Below are 18,298 nucleotides of genomic sequence, written 5' to 3'. Positions count from 1 at the left end.
GGAATGAGATTACATATTTGTAATGCAAATCTCAGAGAATTTTTATCAAAATAGGAGTATTTAACTCTCAATCATACATTTTAATTTAACAGCAGTCAGATTAGGGTGACCTCTGGGATTACTTCCTCCCTGTTCCTGTTCATCACAACAGACAATCTTGAATAGGGTCTTTTTTCTCTATCCACTTCTTCCTGTATCGGTTATATACACGGCACTTGAAAGAGAAGGAAGTACATGCATTTCTAGGTAGCCCAGGAAGGACTTCTGTTTAGAAATCAGGAGTCTCTCTCTCTTTTGAATTTCCTGAGGATTTTTTTTTTGTCATTTGACCTGTGTTGCCTTCCTTTCCCTTTGTCCCTCCACAACCTCTAGTACTAAATTAGGATCTCAACTCAGTTAAGTGTGGGAATTCTCTCACTCTGACATGCTATTTTGTTGTTATTCAGTCATTTTCAGTCATGTCCAACTCTTCATGACCCTATTTGGGCTTCTGTTACCAGAGTTCCATTTCCTTCTTCAGCTCATTTTACAGATAAGGAAACTGAGGCACACAGAGCTAAGTGACTTGCCCAGGGTCACTCAGCTAGTAAATGTCTGAATTCAGATTTGAACTCAGGAAAATGAATCTTCCTGCCTCCACTGCACCATCTGTCTGCTCAATCCTTATCATTAATACACATTTATCGCCCACTGCTGGGGTGGGGGGTCTGGGGAGGAGCATGGAGGGATACATGGAAGACACAAATCTTCTGCTTAAGGAATTAGCAACCTGCCTTCTACTGAAATATGTAAAAAATGAAATGTAAGTAGGAAAAAATATGCATGCAGACTTGGGTCCTTTCTTGGGTCTATTACTCCCTACTCAGCTCTGTATTCAGAATTAATGAGACTCCAGAGACAATGACGAAGATAAAGACATTCAATGGATTTGTGATCCCAGGAGCATTTTCTGATTTGGAATGAATGAATTAATCACCCAGATATGCCAGGAGGCAGAGGATGGGCTGGCTTTTGTATTTCTGGAATGTCCAAGTATTCTGACCTATTTCCCCAATCCTTCCTTCCTCCCTCAAAAAATATGATTTCACAAAGGTTTTGAGAATGCAGAATTAAAGACAAATAGCTAGCCTTAATTCCAAACCCTGAAGACTATTTTAGAAAGAGACCCTACCATTTCCTGGGCAAAATATAAAAACAAGGAATAAAAATTAGCTGTCTTTCTCAAATTGATATTAATGAACAAAACAGAATTGATTCATCTTCTTCTGTTTCTGTATGGTAAAAACTCCATTTGGTAGGAACATTCACATGAAGACCCCGGATTTATATTTCTAGAAATCTGACATGGAAATTGTGAGCCAGCTAGGTGATATGTTCCCAGAAGGGCCGTGGGAGTCTCTCTGCAATTCTTTCCCCGTTCCCTGGCTTATCCAGGTTAGGTTCAACTAACCACTGATTTCTGACCTCAGGAAAGAATTAGAAATTTAGGAAAAGAGCCAACAGTTCAGCAGAAGGATGACTCACTGCTGAAAGCCAGCCGTTCCCACTGCCCTGGGATTCCCAAATGAACCAGAAGTCGATCTGGATGCTGGTCCGATAGCAAATGCTTATTGGCCCAAAGCAGTCTAGTTGCCAATCCCAGGTCCCAGTGTTTACATTATTTTAAAAAATGCTATGAATATTTTTATACTTCTTTTTTACTCAGGAGAGTCATCTGGTTGTAATTGTTTTTTGTTTAGTCATTTCGGTCAGATCTAACTCCTTGTGACCCCAACTGGGTTTTTAGGGGAAGAGATACAGAAATAGTTTGTCATTTTCTTCTCCAGTTCACTTGACAGATGAGCAAACTGAAACAAATAGGGTGAAATGACTTGTCCAGAGTCACCCAGCTAGCAAGCATCTGAGACCAGATTGGATCTCAGGAAGCTGAGTTTTCCTGACTTTTAGGCTCAGCACTTTTTCCACACACCACCTACTGCCCATTGTCATTGTACGTTTCACAAAAACTCCGATAATGGTGGTATTGGCTACTTGTGTATTTGATTTGTTCCAAACTAATTTTCCTTAAGTATAGATCTGACCAGGTCAGATTACCTTCAGTCTCAAATTATTAGTATTAATAATATTCATCAAAATATTCATCAAATTCTGTTATTTCCGGGGTCAAATTAAATCTTCTCACTTTTGCTTTTAAAGCTCATGACCTCACTTCAACCCATCTTTCCTGCCTTGTTCATCAACCTCTTGCCCTCTAGCTCTCTGCAATCTAGCCAAATTCCCATTGTTCTGTTCTGCTATGTCCCTAGCAGTTAGAGCTGGCTCCAGCCAACTAGGTGCGTATTCACTAATGGTACCCCTCTGTGGCCCTCCTTCTCTGGCTCCTCACTTGCCGTGGACACCCTTCTCACTTCGACCTCAGAATCCCCCTCCTCCTTCAAGATGAGCCTCAAGCTGCACCCTCTAATCATGAGGCCTTTCCTGATCCACTCCCTGCTAATGCCCCCCTTCATTATCCCACAATTAACCACCTAGTAGTTTTGTTCATTTGTTGTCTTTATATTTGTTCTTTTTCTACTTCAATTTGACTATTCTCTCCCCACTCAGATGTAGACAGCTTGAGAAGAAGGATTATTTCATTCTTTACATTTGCTTCCCCACTTTGCCTAGGACTTGCTAAGCTAATAAATGCTTGCTGATTGATTGACTGATTGATTGATCAGTTGATTGATATATGATGGTGCTTTTCTGCCTCTGGTCACTGTTGGCAAAGGGAGAGCTTCAGATCAGTGCTTGCTCTCTTGTATTCCAAGAGGTTTGCCTGCTGTGCTTCCAAAACAGCTCTGGCAGCTAGGAAAAAAAGAGATGAGAGAGAAAATCAGCTGGGTCATGGGCCTTGAAGCCATCTCACCTTCCTCTGAAGTTTGAAAGCTTGTCTTTCTACTTTCCACCTCGGAATTCTGATTATTTGCATACTTATTTTTCCTCTTCTGCCAAAGTGGAAGCTCCTCCAGGACAGGGGCTAGAATGTCATCCCAGTTCAGCTCTGTAATCGGTGTCTGTCTTGTGTGTTACATAATGAAGAAGCTTAGCAAATGATTATGAGATAATTATTAAATTGAATTATTAGATATGAATTTATTTTTAAAAGTAAGGGCCTATTTCAAGGATTATGGTTGGAGTAATTAATCCAGAGTCCATGGGAGATGGGGGGAACCATATGTGTATACATAGATGAAAGAACTTTCAATGTAACTGGTTTCTTTTGTAATCCTGTGTATTTTATTTTATGCATTATTATCAGACAGATTTCACAAGGCTGCCAAAAAATACAATAATTCAAAAAAGATTAAGAATCTCTTTCTCTCTCTCTGGAAAGGGGAAAGAGAATATGCATTCTTACTTGCTAGTCTAGCATATAATTTTTTTTAAAAAATTTTTCGTGGGAGACCAGTGTCAGGTCTTTTCTTTTTATACAAAGGAACTTCCTCAGTCTTCTTCCATTTTTTTTGTACTTTGCAAAAAAAAACATTCAAATTTAGGGTTGGAAAAGCATCTTTCCAAATTTCCTTTTGGAAAAAAAATGAAAAAGGAAATTGGTCAGTTTTATGGTTAGGCATTCCAGTTCTCTTTCATCCTTTTGAATTCAGGTACATAAGTGAATAATCTTCTGGTTGGTAACGGTTACCTCGTCATGATCATATCTGGCCACTAGATCCAGGTGACTCTGGAGGAGAAAGTGAGGCTGGTAACTTAGCAGAGCCCCCCCTCCCTCAAATCCAATTCACATGCTTGTCTTGGTATCACCTCCCTGATATCATCATCTTCTTTGAGAATGAGTCCAGTGGCCAGATATGAATCAGGATGACCGGAGATGGCCCTGGAGGTGAGACAATCAGGGTTGTAAGTAAGTCAAGTGAATGAGGCTGGATTTGAACTGAGGTCCTCCTCCTCCAGGGCTGGTGCTCTATCCACAGCTCCATCTAGCTGATCCCACACTCAGTAAAACATACCCCACATAATTGGGAGAAGAATAATGACTGGAGAAACTGGGGAACAACCATGGTCGCAGTTGAATTGAGGGGAGCTGGAGATTCTCATAGTCTGGAGATGAGGAAGGAAAGTGATCCAAGCCCAGACAAAGAGGTAAATGATGGGTGGCAAGCAGGCCAGCTGCCTGGAACCCCAGAAGCAAGAAGGGGAGTCCTGGGAAATTAATCTAGAAAGATGGGTTGGAGCAAATAGGGAAGGGCTTCCAGGGTGAAAGGGAACAGGGAACCATCAGAGCTCCTTGAGCAGGGAAGTGACCGTTTGGCATCTCTGTGAAAGAAGGGCAGGAGACGTGGAGGCTGGGCAGGGAGCTGACTTACGGCTACAGACAGAAGCCATGGGGGCCTGCGTTTGGAGACAGATGCGAGATGTGGTGAAGGTAGGCTTGACAAGTCTTAGCAGCTGGCTGGATAGAGGGGAGAATGACATCGTTTGGATCACTTCTCAGAAGTTTTTAATGTCTTCCAGCCTACTCACCATGCACCTCTCCATTGCTTTGGGGGTGACTGTACATGAACACATTGAGTCATAAAGTCCATGCCCTCCCTTTTAAAAATTGATAGTGCTTAGTAACTGCTCAGATAACTCAAGAATACATAGAGTATTTTTATCCTATGGGGTTAATGAGGGATTCCTTTGACTTACTCATCCCCCCACGGTCTTAACTCATCCTCCAAAGGCCCCAGCGTGCATGGGAGAGACCACTGCTTAGCACTGGGAATGTGTCCTGTAGTCATGGGATACAGTTTGTCATCTTGCATGTGTTTCTCTTGTCTCTTCATACTTTTCCTATTACCACTGATCAGAGATAGATTTATGTTTACCCTGCTAATTAATGAATTCCTTATCATCACCTCAGGAGCTGAATATCCATTGTGTCCAGATCCTTCACATTATTTAAGAGAATTCTCAGTTCTCCTAACCTGGAGAATAAAATTGACAAATGCTTTGAATTTTTATATAATAAGATGTTAGAAGCATCATATCAAAAAAGGTTTAGTTTTTCCATGTTCATCCATAGCCTGTTGGGGTCATTGTTTTGCTTCTCAGAATTTTCAAGAAGAGTGTTTAACTTATCTTGGTCAAATTGGATCTAATGCCTTATGAGATGATAATGAAATAAAGTCACAGAATGAGAGAGAAATGCTTTTAAAACTTAGCTTCTGGGGCAGCTAGGTGGCGTAGTGGATAAAGCACCGGCCCTGGAGTCAGGAGTACCTAGGTTCAAATTCGGTCTCAGACACTTAATAATTACCTAGCTGTGTGGCCTTGGGCAAGCCACTTAACCCCGTTTGCCTTGCAAAAAAAACCTTAAAAAAAACAACTTAGCTTCTAATTGAAGCATTAGGTATTACAGGCTAGAAAAGCCATTCTATGAATGTATTTTAAATTCACTTTGACATTATCAGATATAATTCAAGAAGTACTCTTTGTATCTTGGTGGTAGAGTCGATTGGATTTCTAAGGTATAATCCTCATTACTCCTCTGGCTCATTGGAAGCAATAAAGTTCTGTTAGGAAAAAATACACTGTTAAAGAAATGCAACATGATTAGTAGATAGACTGGCTTGCTGGAAGACCTGGATTCAAGTCCTGTAGGCAGACATTAAGTGACTTTCCCAGGACCACACACCCCACATCAGTAATGTTCAGTAATAATCAGAAATCCATCTCTGATTGAAGATTTTCTCCTAATATATAAAATGGTTATCCTCCTTTTAAAAATCAGAATTAAACTGGATTTAGTTTACTCTTTTTAATAGCAAAACAGTTAATCCTTCAGACAGATGTAGACAAGGTATAGTTTATGTTGAAAACATAGGTGTTGACTGAATTTTCTCTGTAAATCCTGAGCTTTGGTCCCTTTTTTATAATTGTCATTCCCAGAATTCCCTTGTAGGTGAAAATGATTTGATTGGTATTTTATATTGGACCTGGCGGCAGAGGGAATATTAGAAATCTTTTATTAATTAAGTTTACATGCAAGAAGTTCCTGAAGGTTGAAAATTATGAATCTTTCTTTCTTTCCTGTTATACCAAAGGGAATCCCAACTGCTAATGAAACGCCACCAGATGACAGCAGTCCTCACTTCTTGAATCCTTCCTTAGCACCTTCTTTATCCTTAAGCTCCACAGTAAGAGTGGAGAAGAAACCGGAAGACAAGGGTGACAGTTCTTTCACCGCTACCAATGGCCAGAAGAACGTCCCATTGGCTGTAACCGATGCCTTGGAACACATCATGGACCAACTGAGTGTCTTAACCCAGGTGAGTAGGTGCAGCCAGACAGCCCTCCCGTGAGCACCCAGGGAGGCCAGGATTCAGCGTCTCCTCTTGGCCAGGGCTGACTCTTCCTCCTGGCCCATGATCCCCCTCCATTTTCTATCGTGGGTCTTAAGTCTCACCTTCTTACTGACTCTTCCCTGCTTTCAAAACTGCTCCAGTCTCTCCTGTCGTGGTCCTTCGGTCATATTCCAAGTCTCACTCTTCAAGCTCTGGCCTCCTCAGCAGCTGCTCCACCCCCACCTGCCAGACCCCCGATGCTTGAGGTTCTCTTCTCCTTCCTCCACCCTCCACACCCCAAGCCTTCTGGCTACTCACCCTTCCACTCATCAGACAACAAGCCTCCATGAGGCCTTGCAGCCCCCCAGAGCTCTTCCCCCTCCCCCCAGCATCCTCAGGGTCCATCACCTCAAATCACTTGCATACAGTAGGTGCTCAATAAATGCTTGTTAAATTAGGAGCATCTCTGCATTGCTAAGCTAATAAGTGCAATTTAGATAAGGATTTCCTTGATGCCTTGTGACCAGAAGGGAGCAGCACATACTCTTAAGCAAAGAAATGGAATATTAGGTTGTATTTTTTTGTCCTATTCCTGGAAGCATCGATTTTTGATTCAGGGATGTTTTTTTGTGCAGTATTTTCCTATTAGCTCATTGTTTTCATATGCATGATTGTGGCAGCAAGCTTTCAGGTCCTAGAGATTTAGAAAATGTAATTGTCCATGATTAATTATGACCTCTGTTTAAAATACATTATGCTAATGTCATGCTCATTTCTGTGACTACTCCAGGACTTATGTCATATTATCTTAAACTTTCCTGTTTAACTCACTTCCCTTCCACATTTCTCCTCTCTTTGACCTTTTTGGTTTTAATTTTTGGAACCTCATCTATAGATTTCTTGGAAGAAAACCCCTTTAATGCAAATTTGAACTTGCTCCACAATTTTGAGTCTCAGAGAGTTGGTACACTAAGATGTTAAATGACTCTCCCAAGGTCACATAGCCTAGTATGTGTCGGAGGCAAAACTTGAACCTGAGGCTTCCTGATTCCCAAATCCTCTACACTACCATGTCCCTCACGTTAGGATGCCCTTTTATATTGTAAGGATACTTGAATGTAGATAGGGCAAACCCTTCAGTTAATACATCTATAGAATTGTATTTTTGATTTCTGTCTTCTCTGTGGTTACCAGTTTCGGTCCAGTAGAGTATGAAGGCTATTTTAGTTCCTTGGGTTTCAGTTTGGTTTTGTTCAGGAAAGAAATTCTTGGCCTTGGAATACTTTTAGAGTGAGAGGGCATGAATACCATATAATGATCCAGTAAAGGAGACAGGGAAGGAGCAGTCTGAGAGGTGGAGGAGACCCAGGTGACGGCATGTCCAAAACCCAAGAGAGGAGGGAGTGTTCCTAAGAGGGTGACCAACAGGGTCCTAGCCTGCAGAGGATCCAAGGAGGACAAGGAGAGAGAGGGAGATATGGCCTCAGAAGATCAGGGCTGATTCTGGAGAGAGGTGTTTCTCATGAAGGACAGATAGAGTTGAAAGCCAGATTTGTTGTTCGGTCATGTCTGACTCTTGGTGACCTCATTTGGAGCTTCCTTGGCAGAGATTCTGGAGCAGTTTGCCATTTCCTTCTCCAGCTCATTTTGCAGAGGAGGAAACTGAGGCAAACAGGGTGAAGTGACTTGCCTAGGCTGGATTTGAACTTAGGAAGTCAAGTGCTCTATACACTCTGCTGCCCAGGACGCTAAATTGGAGGAGGTTAAGAAGAGAATGAGAGGAGAGGACGTGGAGGCAGTGAATGAAGTACCTGCGTTCTAGGCCGCCAACCCAGGCTGACTTCAGCCAGGCAGAGTAATGATACAAGAGATGGACAAAACCTCAACAGAGGCTGTGACCTCTAAATCACTTGTCCGGAATGAAACTCTCAGGCTAAAATAGAGGGCATGGTCTGTTTACTGGCAGGCTGACCTGGGGGGGGGGGGGGGGTCAGGAAGCCCTGAGTTCAAGTTCTGCCCTGGACCATCTGGTGTCTGACCCTGGACAGTTCCCAACACCATCCAAGATTCTCAGTTGGAGAGCAGGTGCCCCCAACCTTGACAGAGGGAATCTTGTGCTCTCTGGACTATCAGTTGCAGTTTTTTTTAGAAGCCATTCCTTCATCTGAGAGCTTCCTTTCTGGAGCCTAGCGTCCTGGTGGGGCTGCCGAGAAGGGCAGGTTGTCTCCAAGGAGAGTCTCTGGGAGTCTCTACATCCGACTCCCACGCTCATCACGGCCGTGGCCAGTCATCCATAACCTGCGGGGCATTTCCCTCTCTCAGAGGCCGCTTCCTGGCCAAAGTCCCTCAGTGGGCTTGGGGCTGGATGCTGCCTTCCTCCTGGCCCCCACTTCCTCTTGTTATCAAGTGGCCTTTCCCTTCCTCCTCTTCCCCAGAGCCAGTCCTTGTGGCGAAGGGTGATTCCTTCCCGGTCCCACTCTGACTGGCCGGACCACAAGCTCCAAGGCCGCTCTATGTCTTCTGAACTTTTTGAAACTAGGCCTCCTGTTGGGGGGGGGGGGGGACAGAATGAGAGATGAGGAAGAGTGGGAGGAGAGAGCGTTGCAAGGGCCGAACCCCCACCCAGCTTACTTTTCTAAAGTCCATGCTTCTCTGGGCCTTCTTCCTCCTGAATAACTGCATTCTGATTCACTTTGTTTCAAATGACTCATGGCTTCCTGGCTAACTCAGATCTGGGCAGTTTGGAACTGTTTCTGAAATGGGAATCAATTAAAATCCAATTAATTACATTTTTCATGGGAAGTTGTATATAGTCAGTTGTCCTGATCTTAAAACCCTTTGAGAATCTCGAAAGTTGCTCTTAACTGCCAGGGATTCAGAAATGTGGATTATAAAATGGAAAATTTCATGTTGATGTGTATTAAATCCTGGATCCAAAGTTGTCTGCTTGTTAGAATCTTCTGCTTCCTCAAATCTATCTTTTTTGGAAGGAGATTTGTGTGCCTTATGTTTGTTGAAACTGCCTATCCATGGACACTTTGAATGAATAACCTATATCACATTACTTGCTATCTTAGAGTGAGGGAGGGAAGTGTGGGAAGGAGAACACTTTATGAAAATGAATGTTGAAAACTATCTTTACATATAATGGGGAAATTAAATAATTTTTAAAAATAAATAAATGTGGGGTGCCTGGGTGGCACAGTGGATAGAGCATTGGCCCTGGAGTCAGGAGGACCTGAGTTCAGATCCAGCTTCGGACACTTAATAATTACCTAGCTGTGTGGCCTTGGGCAAGTCACTTAACCCTATTGCCTTGAAAAAACTAAAGATAGATAGATAGATAGATAGATAGATAGATAGATAGATAGATAGATAGATAGATAGATAGATAGATGGGATACATTTGCATGGGATGGTTTAGGTCTTGTCTTGCTTAGATTGGAGATGGATAAGCCTAGGCATGGATCAAGGTTCTAGCTTCCTCAGATTCAGTCTCCTCAAGGGTTTCTCAGAGTATCAGTGGAATGGGGCCAGAAGAAGAAGAATTGAAAGCCAGGAGAATCTAATTTCCTAACCCTTTCTACTCCCCTTCGTGCAGGGGCTCTTAACTTATGGATAGATTTCATGGGATCTGTGAACTTGTGTAGATGAAAAAAAAAAATTCATCCTTATTTTCATTAGCATTTAGCATTAACTTCATTTATTTGAAAACATGATTCTGCATTTGAACAAAGACCAAAGACTTATTTTATTATGTAATTTTGCTCTCTCTTATACTTTATTTTTCTTCCTTAAGGATATAATTTCTCTCTTATCACATTCAACTTAGATCAATGCATACTATAGAAACAATGTAAAGACTAACAGACTGCCTTCTGTGGGAGTGGGGGGAGGGAAGTGAGACTAGGGGAAAAATTGTAAAATTCAAAATAAATAAATAAATTTTAAAATAAATGAAATGAAAATTTTATGAGGAAAAAAAAAACATGATTCTGCAAAGGGGACCAAAAGGCTTCCAGGTTGTCAAAGGGGTCCATGACATCAGAAAGGTGAAGGATTCCTACAAGTCGATCCCTTATTCCTTAAAAGCCTCCTATTTTCCCTCCTCTCCCAGAAGCCCACTCTTTAGTGATTTGCTCAGGCCAACAAGACCTAGGGTCCTTTTAATTTGACAGGATTAGCACCTGGAGTTCTTAACTTATTGTCTTATGAACTTGTTTCAAAAATGTTTTGATAGCCATTTCAGTAGAATTGATTCCCTTGGTAATCCTTTATCTTTTTTTGTTGCTTTGAAAAACATGATTCTGAGGAGGCCTCCATAGGCATGCTATCAAGGTGAAGAATCCCTACCCTGAGTACTGGTATCTGGGCCTTTCTGACCAAAGTTAATGAGGCTATCAATATAATAATCATCTATTCATTTCATCGTCCTCTTTTGCAGACCATCTCTATTCTGGAGCAGCGACTGACCTTGACAGAGGATAAATTGAAAGACTGCCTAGAAAATCAACAGAAGATTTTTTACAGAGAACAGAGAAGTTGAATAGAAAGTTTAAGCAAACATGCTGACGAACCCCTTTTACAGGATCTTAGAAAGGTAATAGGCAATACTTCCCATACTTCAACAAGTAAAACATTCCAGCATTTCTTAAGTCTGAGTACCAGAATAAAACCAACCAAGCAAAAAACAAAAATCTATATACCAGGACTCATGTCAACATTTCCAGGGATGGCAATCAAGGCTGACTGAAATACTGACATTTGGAATTTTTTTGTTTCTACTTACAGTTATAGAGCTCTTATAGTTATGGAGCTCATCTATGATGTATGTAAAAATGAATATGAATTTATACTGTATTAATCAAAATGGCAGTTCTCATTTAGAGGCTAGATCCTGCTAGGCTAGGAGCCCACTCTCTGGATGTAAATTAATCACATCACCTCAGATGTAATTCCCTTAAGCACCAGATGTTTCTTTAGAGAGAAGAGCTCAAGGACTCATTTGTCTCCAGAAGTACTTAACAAATCCAGGGAGCAGGTTACTTACCTTGCTCAGTATACCATTCTTCATTCCACTGAAGCTTTTATAAAAAATACAGCTTCCTCTCTTAAAAATGTCTCAAAAACATAATCTAAAAAGGAGAGCCACTGAGAATTTCTCCAACAAGTTGACATGGCTAACACGATACATGACTTTTGACTAACAAAGTTACACATAATGGTTCTTATTTTCATTTGTTTTCCACTGTTGTGCTAGTGGTCAGCCCCCTCCCTCCCTCCAAGGGGAAATAGCTGTCATTAAGACCAGAAAACAGGTATGGAAATATGGAGGCACATACTTCTTTCCTTTGAAAGATGAATACATTGCACCAATGCCTGGAAGCAAGGGTTTCTAAAGATTATGTTAATGTGATTTCAGGATGCTCAAGAGCCAAAAGGCAGCAAGAGGGATAAAACACATTGCAAAATTACTGGTTATGAAAGGTGACTTCTGGCTGCTGAACAGCAAAGCCCTTTTTAAAAAAAATTAGCCTACAACATCATCATCATCATCCAACAATTTTGTCATGAATGGTGGTTGAAAAACACAATAAAAATTGAGCCAAGCTTTAGAGAATCTTGATTTCAGATTGAATTTTGTTTTGTCTTTTTTCCTAATACAATGTTGAAGATCAAAGTAAAGAAAACTATTATTATTAAAGCACTTGGGATTTTTACAATCATAAGATAACTTGTGTATTTGATCATAGGTATCTGATGACTGGCATTGACCATATATAATTTAAACGTTCTGTTAACCTGTCTCAAGACCAAAGGGAACATAGAAAAGAAAAATCAATTCATATTTCTAATATCTGCAGGTGACTAGGGGAAAGTGCTAGATTGATTTTTTTTAACAAAGTCCTTCATTGTGTGTGTGTGTGTGTGTGTGTGTGTGTGTGTGTGTGTGTGTTTAATATCCCCCACGCCCTATTTTTATTTTCTCTATGAGATAAAAAAAATTAGGTTTTGGTCATCTATTCATGGGGTGCAAGTACCTTTATATCAAACATGGTTTAAATTTTTTAAACATTTCCAAATGCCTACAAAGATTAAATGACATTTTTTTATTACCACCTTGAGAAAATCAACTTCTGTTTACTGTTCTTCAAATAATAAAGACTATTCTATAACAATTTTGTTCATGTTTTTCATATTTTTTAATGAGCAGACCTAGAAAAACTAGGCCTCCTGACTTTTATAGCCACTATTTTTATATGAATCTATGGAATCATCCATTCTGATTTTTCTAAATGTTGTGAACATAGTGATATAAAATAAAAATGTTTTAAAGAATTTTCAGTATTGACATTTAAAATTTTTCTTGTTTGAGTTCTCCTAATTCTTGATAAAATTCAAGAAAATCATAAGGCCACATGGTGTAGTGGAAAGGGCACTCGCTGATTCTGGAGTTAAAGGTTCTGGGTTCAAATTTGTCCTCATATTTATTACTTGTGTGTTCATGGACAAGTCACTTCCCTTCCAGGGGTCTCAGTTTCCTCATTAATTTCATTTTTTATTTTCAATTTTGAATTTTCTCTCTCTCGCCTTCCCCTCCCCACCTAATTAAAAGGCAAGGAAAAAAAAACATTTCAAACAAATTCCCACATTGGTCATATCAGAAAGAAAAGGGAAAAAAAGTTTGTGTGTCTGTGTGTGTGTGTGTGTGTGTGTGTGTGTGTGTGTGTGTGCAATTTGAACCCATCTGTTCTATCTAGAGGTTTTCATTTCATTTCATCATTAGTCCTTTTGAGTTATAACTGGTCATTACATTGATCAGAGTTCCTAAATCTTTCATAGTTATTCATCTTTCCTATATTGTCATTATTGTATAAATTGTTCTCTTGGTTCTTCTTACTTCCCTTTGTCTCAGTTCATACAGATCTTCTCAGATTTCTTTGAAACCATCCCCTTCATCATTTCTTACAGCCCAATAGTTTTTCATCACATTCTTATACCCTAATTTATTCTGCCAATCCTCAATGGATGGGCATCCTCTCATTTTCTAATTCTTTGCCACCACAAAAAGAGCTGCTATAAATATGTGTCCTTTTTCTTTTCCTTTGCTCTCTTTGAGAGTATAGACCAGTATCCTGTATCATTTTCAGATGTTTAAGGATAGAAACATTGAAGCATATGCAAATGAGCCATTAGCTGCTTTCTCCCTTAGGTGGAGAATTTCCCAGTTATTTTCAAAAAATGAAGAAGGCTAAATAAGGAGTGCTTCACCTAACCCTGGACTGCTAGAACTGCCATATTAGGGCTTTCTCACAGGTCCCTGTGTAGACTGGCAGCAAGGAATGGGGTCAGCAAACAACACCGACCTTTTAAATGGAAACCAGATCCATGATAATAAGAGGAAGAATGAAATGAAGCCGATTTGTCCAAAGATGAGCTACCATCGGGGACCCAAACCAGTGGTTAGCCCTCTCGTCTTTCCCTACCTTTCCTTTTCTCTATAGTCATAATGTTTTTCAACAGGCAATGCAGGTGAATGTCTAATCCTACAAGAAAGGAATAAGCAGGTATTGAACAGCAAGTTTGGTGCAGCAGAAGGCACCCCAACTCTGAAGTCTGAGGTCTGGCATTCAAATTCTTCCTCTTACACACTCTCTAGGTGACCATGGACCTGTCTACTTCAACTCAGTTTCTGCGTATATAAATAAAGAGATTAGACTAGATGGCCACTGAGGTCCCTTTCAGCTGCAGAATAAGGATTCCCTACAAATATCACTCTCCCCCATTATGTTTTTTTTTCTCTAGAAAGTAATAATTTTTAAAAAATACAGTATTCTTTCACAGTTTCTGTAGATGGAAATAATATGCTTTAAGCCTTTTTATTTTTAATCCATGCTAAACATCCCTAGTTCTTTAATGTGACCCTCAGATGACATCATTTTGAGTCTCTCTTCACCATCCAGATTACCTTCCCCTCCCTCTGCTCTGCTCCACCTTCCCAAAGTTCCTTTTAAAAGCTGGCACCTAGAACAGAACACAATACTCCAGGTGTGGTCTAGCCAGCATAGAGTACAGTGGGACCATTGTTTTCCTTGTTCTAAACTTTAATGCAACCTAAGATTGCATTAGCTTGCCTTTTTTTTTTCTTCTGACAACCACATCACACTGTTGACTCATACTGGGCTTAGAGTCAACTAAAAATCCTGAGTATTTTTCATGGAAATTTTTATCTAGTCATATCTCCCCAACTCCATCCTCCTGCCCCTCCCCTGGTGCTTGTATTTTCAAACCTAAATTTAGGACAAATACATTTATCCTTATCTATATGTCCACTCCCTAGACTGAACCCATTATTATAGTTTATGAAGATATTTTTTATCTTGATTCTATCATCCACTGTATCAGTTATTCCTTGCACATCTGTGTCATTCACAAACTTGAAAAGCAGACCAACTATACCCTCAACCAAGTCCTGATTAAAATTTAGAATGAAATAGAGCCAAGGGCAAAATCCTAAAGACCTTCCTCCGCTGATGCTAATGTATTAATCCACAATCTTTGGACCCGAGCAGCCACCAACTGTGATATATTGGCATCTATCTAATCCAGTGGTATCATAAAAGATATCATGTATCTTCATTTCAACTGAAGGCATGGTGGTATAGGAAAAGAGTACTGGTTCTATAGTCAGGGGATCCTACTTCAAATCCTGCCTCAGACACTACTTGTGTGATTTTGAGCAAATCACTTAACCCTTCTGGGCCCCATTCTTGTTCTAGATGTACCAGGTGACCCCTAAGGCTTTTTCCAACTCTAGAACTAAAATGTTAATAACCCTTCTCTTATCAATGTCTCAGTCTAGAAACTCTGCCAAAAGAGGAATTAAGTTAGTCTTCCACAATTATGTTTTTAATTTTATTTTTAATTTATGGAATAAAATAAACATGATCATAACAGTAAAATAAAAAATAATTGGCTATAAAATCACAATTCCATCATGTACAACTTACTGTTTATTTCAATTATACAACAGAATTATCATGTGTTATTTTTTTCTCAATAACTAACTCTTAGGGATCACTGTACACCTTTCAAAGTCCTCTCAAATCACACAAAGACTAATTATAAAACATAAAAGGTCACATTTAATGGCATATTTTTTTCTCCTTTTTCAAAAAATCTGGATTATTTCCCATCTCTGGCTTAAAAACTGTTCTACCCTTCATTATTCCTGAAAAATGACCTGTAGCAAGCAAGATCAAGTTGTTTGAGGTCTCAGTGGGGTAATTCAACCAGATCAAGAGAAATAAACTCATTGAAAGCAGTTCCTTCCTTTCTCCATGAAAGACCTGCTCTCCTGCCTAGAATGATAGGGAAGTGACCTTGGCTTCTTGAAAACTAACCTCATGAATCACAGGCATGGGAAGATTCTACAAAAAAAAAAAATACTTTTAATTTTGACTCAGCCCTAGACTGGAAATCAGCCCATCTGAGAATGGAGGAAGTTAGCTATTTGGTGGTGATTTTTTTTAAACATGGAAACCCCTGAAATGGGCTCCCAAATATACAACTGGACCTGGGAGGTCATCAGTGCAGGCATTCCTTCCAATAATCATGCCTGACCAAGCTTTAAAACTCTTATACTACCCTAAGGTCACCGCAAAGGGTCATCCAAAGAGGCCCTTTCTCTTTTTCTCTTGCTGTTATAAGGATATCAGTAGAAAACCGGGGCTGTTCATCAATTAAACCTTCTTAACACATCCCATCTTCCTTTTCTCTTAAATAGTTCTAGGGTGACATCCTTTATTTACATTGCTTCTCCTTCATAGGGACAGCATAGTGCCTGCCTCATAGTGGATGCTTAATAAATATTTATTATATTTCCCTTTTCGTAATGTGTTGCTCAAACCCTTGCCCTTTGGGTGAGTCTCACTTTCAGTTCCTTGAAAATTTCAGTTCCTTCTCTTAGCTCTAGGATATTAGTAATAAAAATATGAGTCTTTGTTTCAGGGAAAAACATAGAATCATAAAAACTTATTAAAAAATCAGAATTTCCTGAAAACTTCTAATGATCTTTTCTGTAGCAAGTCGGTGGTCTGATTTAGGAATAATTTCCAGGAGGAAGGGGAAAAAGAAAGGAAAAAGCATTTATTAAACCCCATGCTAAATGCCTTACAGATATTATCTCCCTTGATCCTCACAGCAAAACAGGGAAGTCAGGTCTCTTGTTATCCCCATTTTTTAAAGATGAGAAAACAGGCAAACAGAAGTTAAATGATTTGTTCAGGATCATATTTCTAATTACATCTGAGATTCTGAATTCAGGTCCTCTGGACTCCAGACCTATTGCTGTAACCATTGCACCCAATGCCTGCTCCTAGGAATGATACCAAGAAGTTATTTATGATCAATTAGTTTCATTAATTGTGATGTAATTTAAAACTCTCCATATCTATCCCCTTCCCAATTTTTTTTCTCAAAGAATGTATTCATGATTTATGGGTATGATGTTCCTTTCTCCTCAAAGATTTTTGCCAATATTTTCCACCAAACTTAACGTATGACATTGTATATGGAAGTGAATGTTTATTTTTTCTTTTGAATGAATGAATAACCATGAAAATCACTGAAGCTTATGCAATAATATCCATTGGAGAGGATAAAGAAATACCTAAAACTTGACTCAGTTCTCCGAACTAAGTCAACAAATTTTTAGATATATTATACCTGTCTACATCTTCCTATACTTTAGTCACACTGAATTAATTACTTTTTGTCTTAAACATATATGGCATTTGCTCACATGCTGTGCCTGCCCTCTACCTCCTAGAATACCCTCTCTTGCCTCGTCACCTCTGAAGATCCCACCCAGATTTTCAAACCTCACTCCGATACCACCTCCTCCATGAAGTCTTCCCTAGCCTCCTCATCCATAAGGATTCTTCTTTCCCCTCAAACCTCATGGAGCCCTTCGGGCAGGTAGTGACCCCCTAAATAGAAGAGAGCATTGGACTTGGAATCATGAAGAGTCATCTTCATGGTTTCAGCCATCTATTAGCTGTATGACCCTGGGCAAGTCACTTGACCTTGTTTACCTCAGTTTCCTCGTCTGAAAAAGGAGCTGGAGAAGGAAATGACAAACCATTCAAGTAAAAAAAATAAAAGAAAGAAAGAAATGGGATCACAAAGAGTTGAACATGACTGAAATGACTAACTGAATATGGAGACCTTTAGATTTATTCCTCTCTCAACACACAAATGAAAGGACAAGAATGTGATGTACTGAGAGACACACAGGAAGGAAGAAAGAATGGGAGAGGCCCTTTCTGCCTCAAATGCTCTGGGAGCCATCCTCCTTTGGTCCAGCCTCTGGAGAAGATGTTGCCATTGTCCTTGTCAAGGCCAGACCTTCTGAATGTAATGGAATATTCACTATTCTGTATGAAATGAAGTGTGCGATGACTACAGAGAAGCATGGAAAGATGTGAACTGATGCAGAACCAAGAAAACTGCATATTGACTAAAACACACACAAAATCAAAGGTGAACATTGCAAAATATTAAGGAACAAGTACAACTTTGCAGACAGAGACTGGCCCAAGAGCATGGCACATTACACATATTTTCAATTTTTTTTCTAGTGTATTGGTCAACAATATTTGTTTTCTTTTCTTGTTTTGCCTTTTAAAAATACTATTTATTATATGTTATGGCTCTTTGGGAAGAAAGAAGAGGAGGAATACTAGGGGAAAATATGGTGGTCCAAGAAAACAGAAGGTAGTAATTGAAATTTATTTTTTAAAAAGTTTACAGGACCCTAGGTTAAGAATCACTGATTTAGAATGATTAATGACTCTGATTCTCTTACATCCCACTAAGCGTCTCTTGGTAAATGAAGGTGACTCTTGACTCTAGACCCAATCTGGGTTTAATTTCCAATTCTGATACTTATTCACTGTGTGACCTCA

General features: G+C 39.8%; 1 protein-coding gene across 2 annotated transcripts in view; it reads left to right on the top strand.

Moving 5' to 3' along the window:
• The window catches only part of POC1B (POC1 centriolar protein B), a 95,105-nt gene extending 82,498 nt beyond the window's left edge, over positions 1-12,607 (top strand). The window contains exons 11-13 of one of the 2 annotated variants that reach the window (XR_012476239.1): positions 6,090-6,314; positions 10,774-10,929; positions 11,752-12,607. Coding sequence is in view for 1 of the 2 variants with exons in the window: in XM_074226559.1 (XP_074082660.1) it covers positions 6,090-6,314; positions 10,774-10,875 (327 nt within the window). In the remaining variant the exon portion in view is untranslated. Of the gene's footprint in view, positions 1-6,089; positions 6,315-10,773 lie in introns of both variants that reach the window. The other variant, XM_074226559.1, reaches the window with a different exon arrangement.
• Positions 12,608-18,298: the final 5,691 nt, after the last annotated feature.

Source organism: Macrotis lagotis, chromosome 2 (assembly GCF_037893015.1).
Source record: "Macrotis lagotis isolate mMagLag1 chromosome 2, bilby.v1.9.chrom.fasta, whole genome shotgun sequence".
NCBI classification, from domain to species: Eukaryota; Metazoa; Chordata; class Mammalia; order Peramelemorphia; family Peramelidae; genus Macrotis; species Macrotis lagotis.
This window is presented reverse-complemented; position numbering and strand designations above follow the sequence as displayed.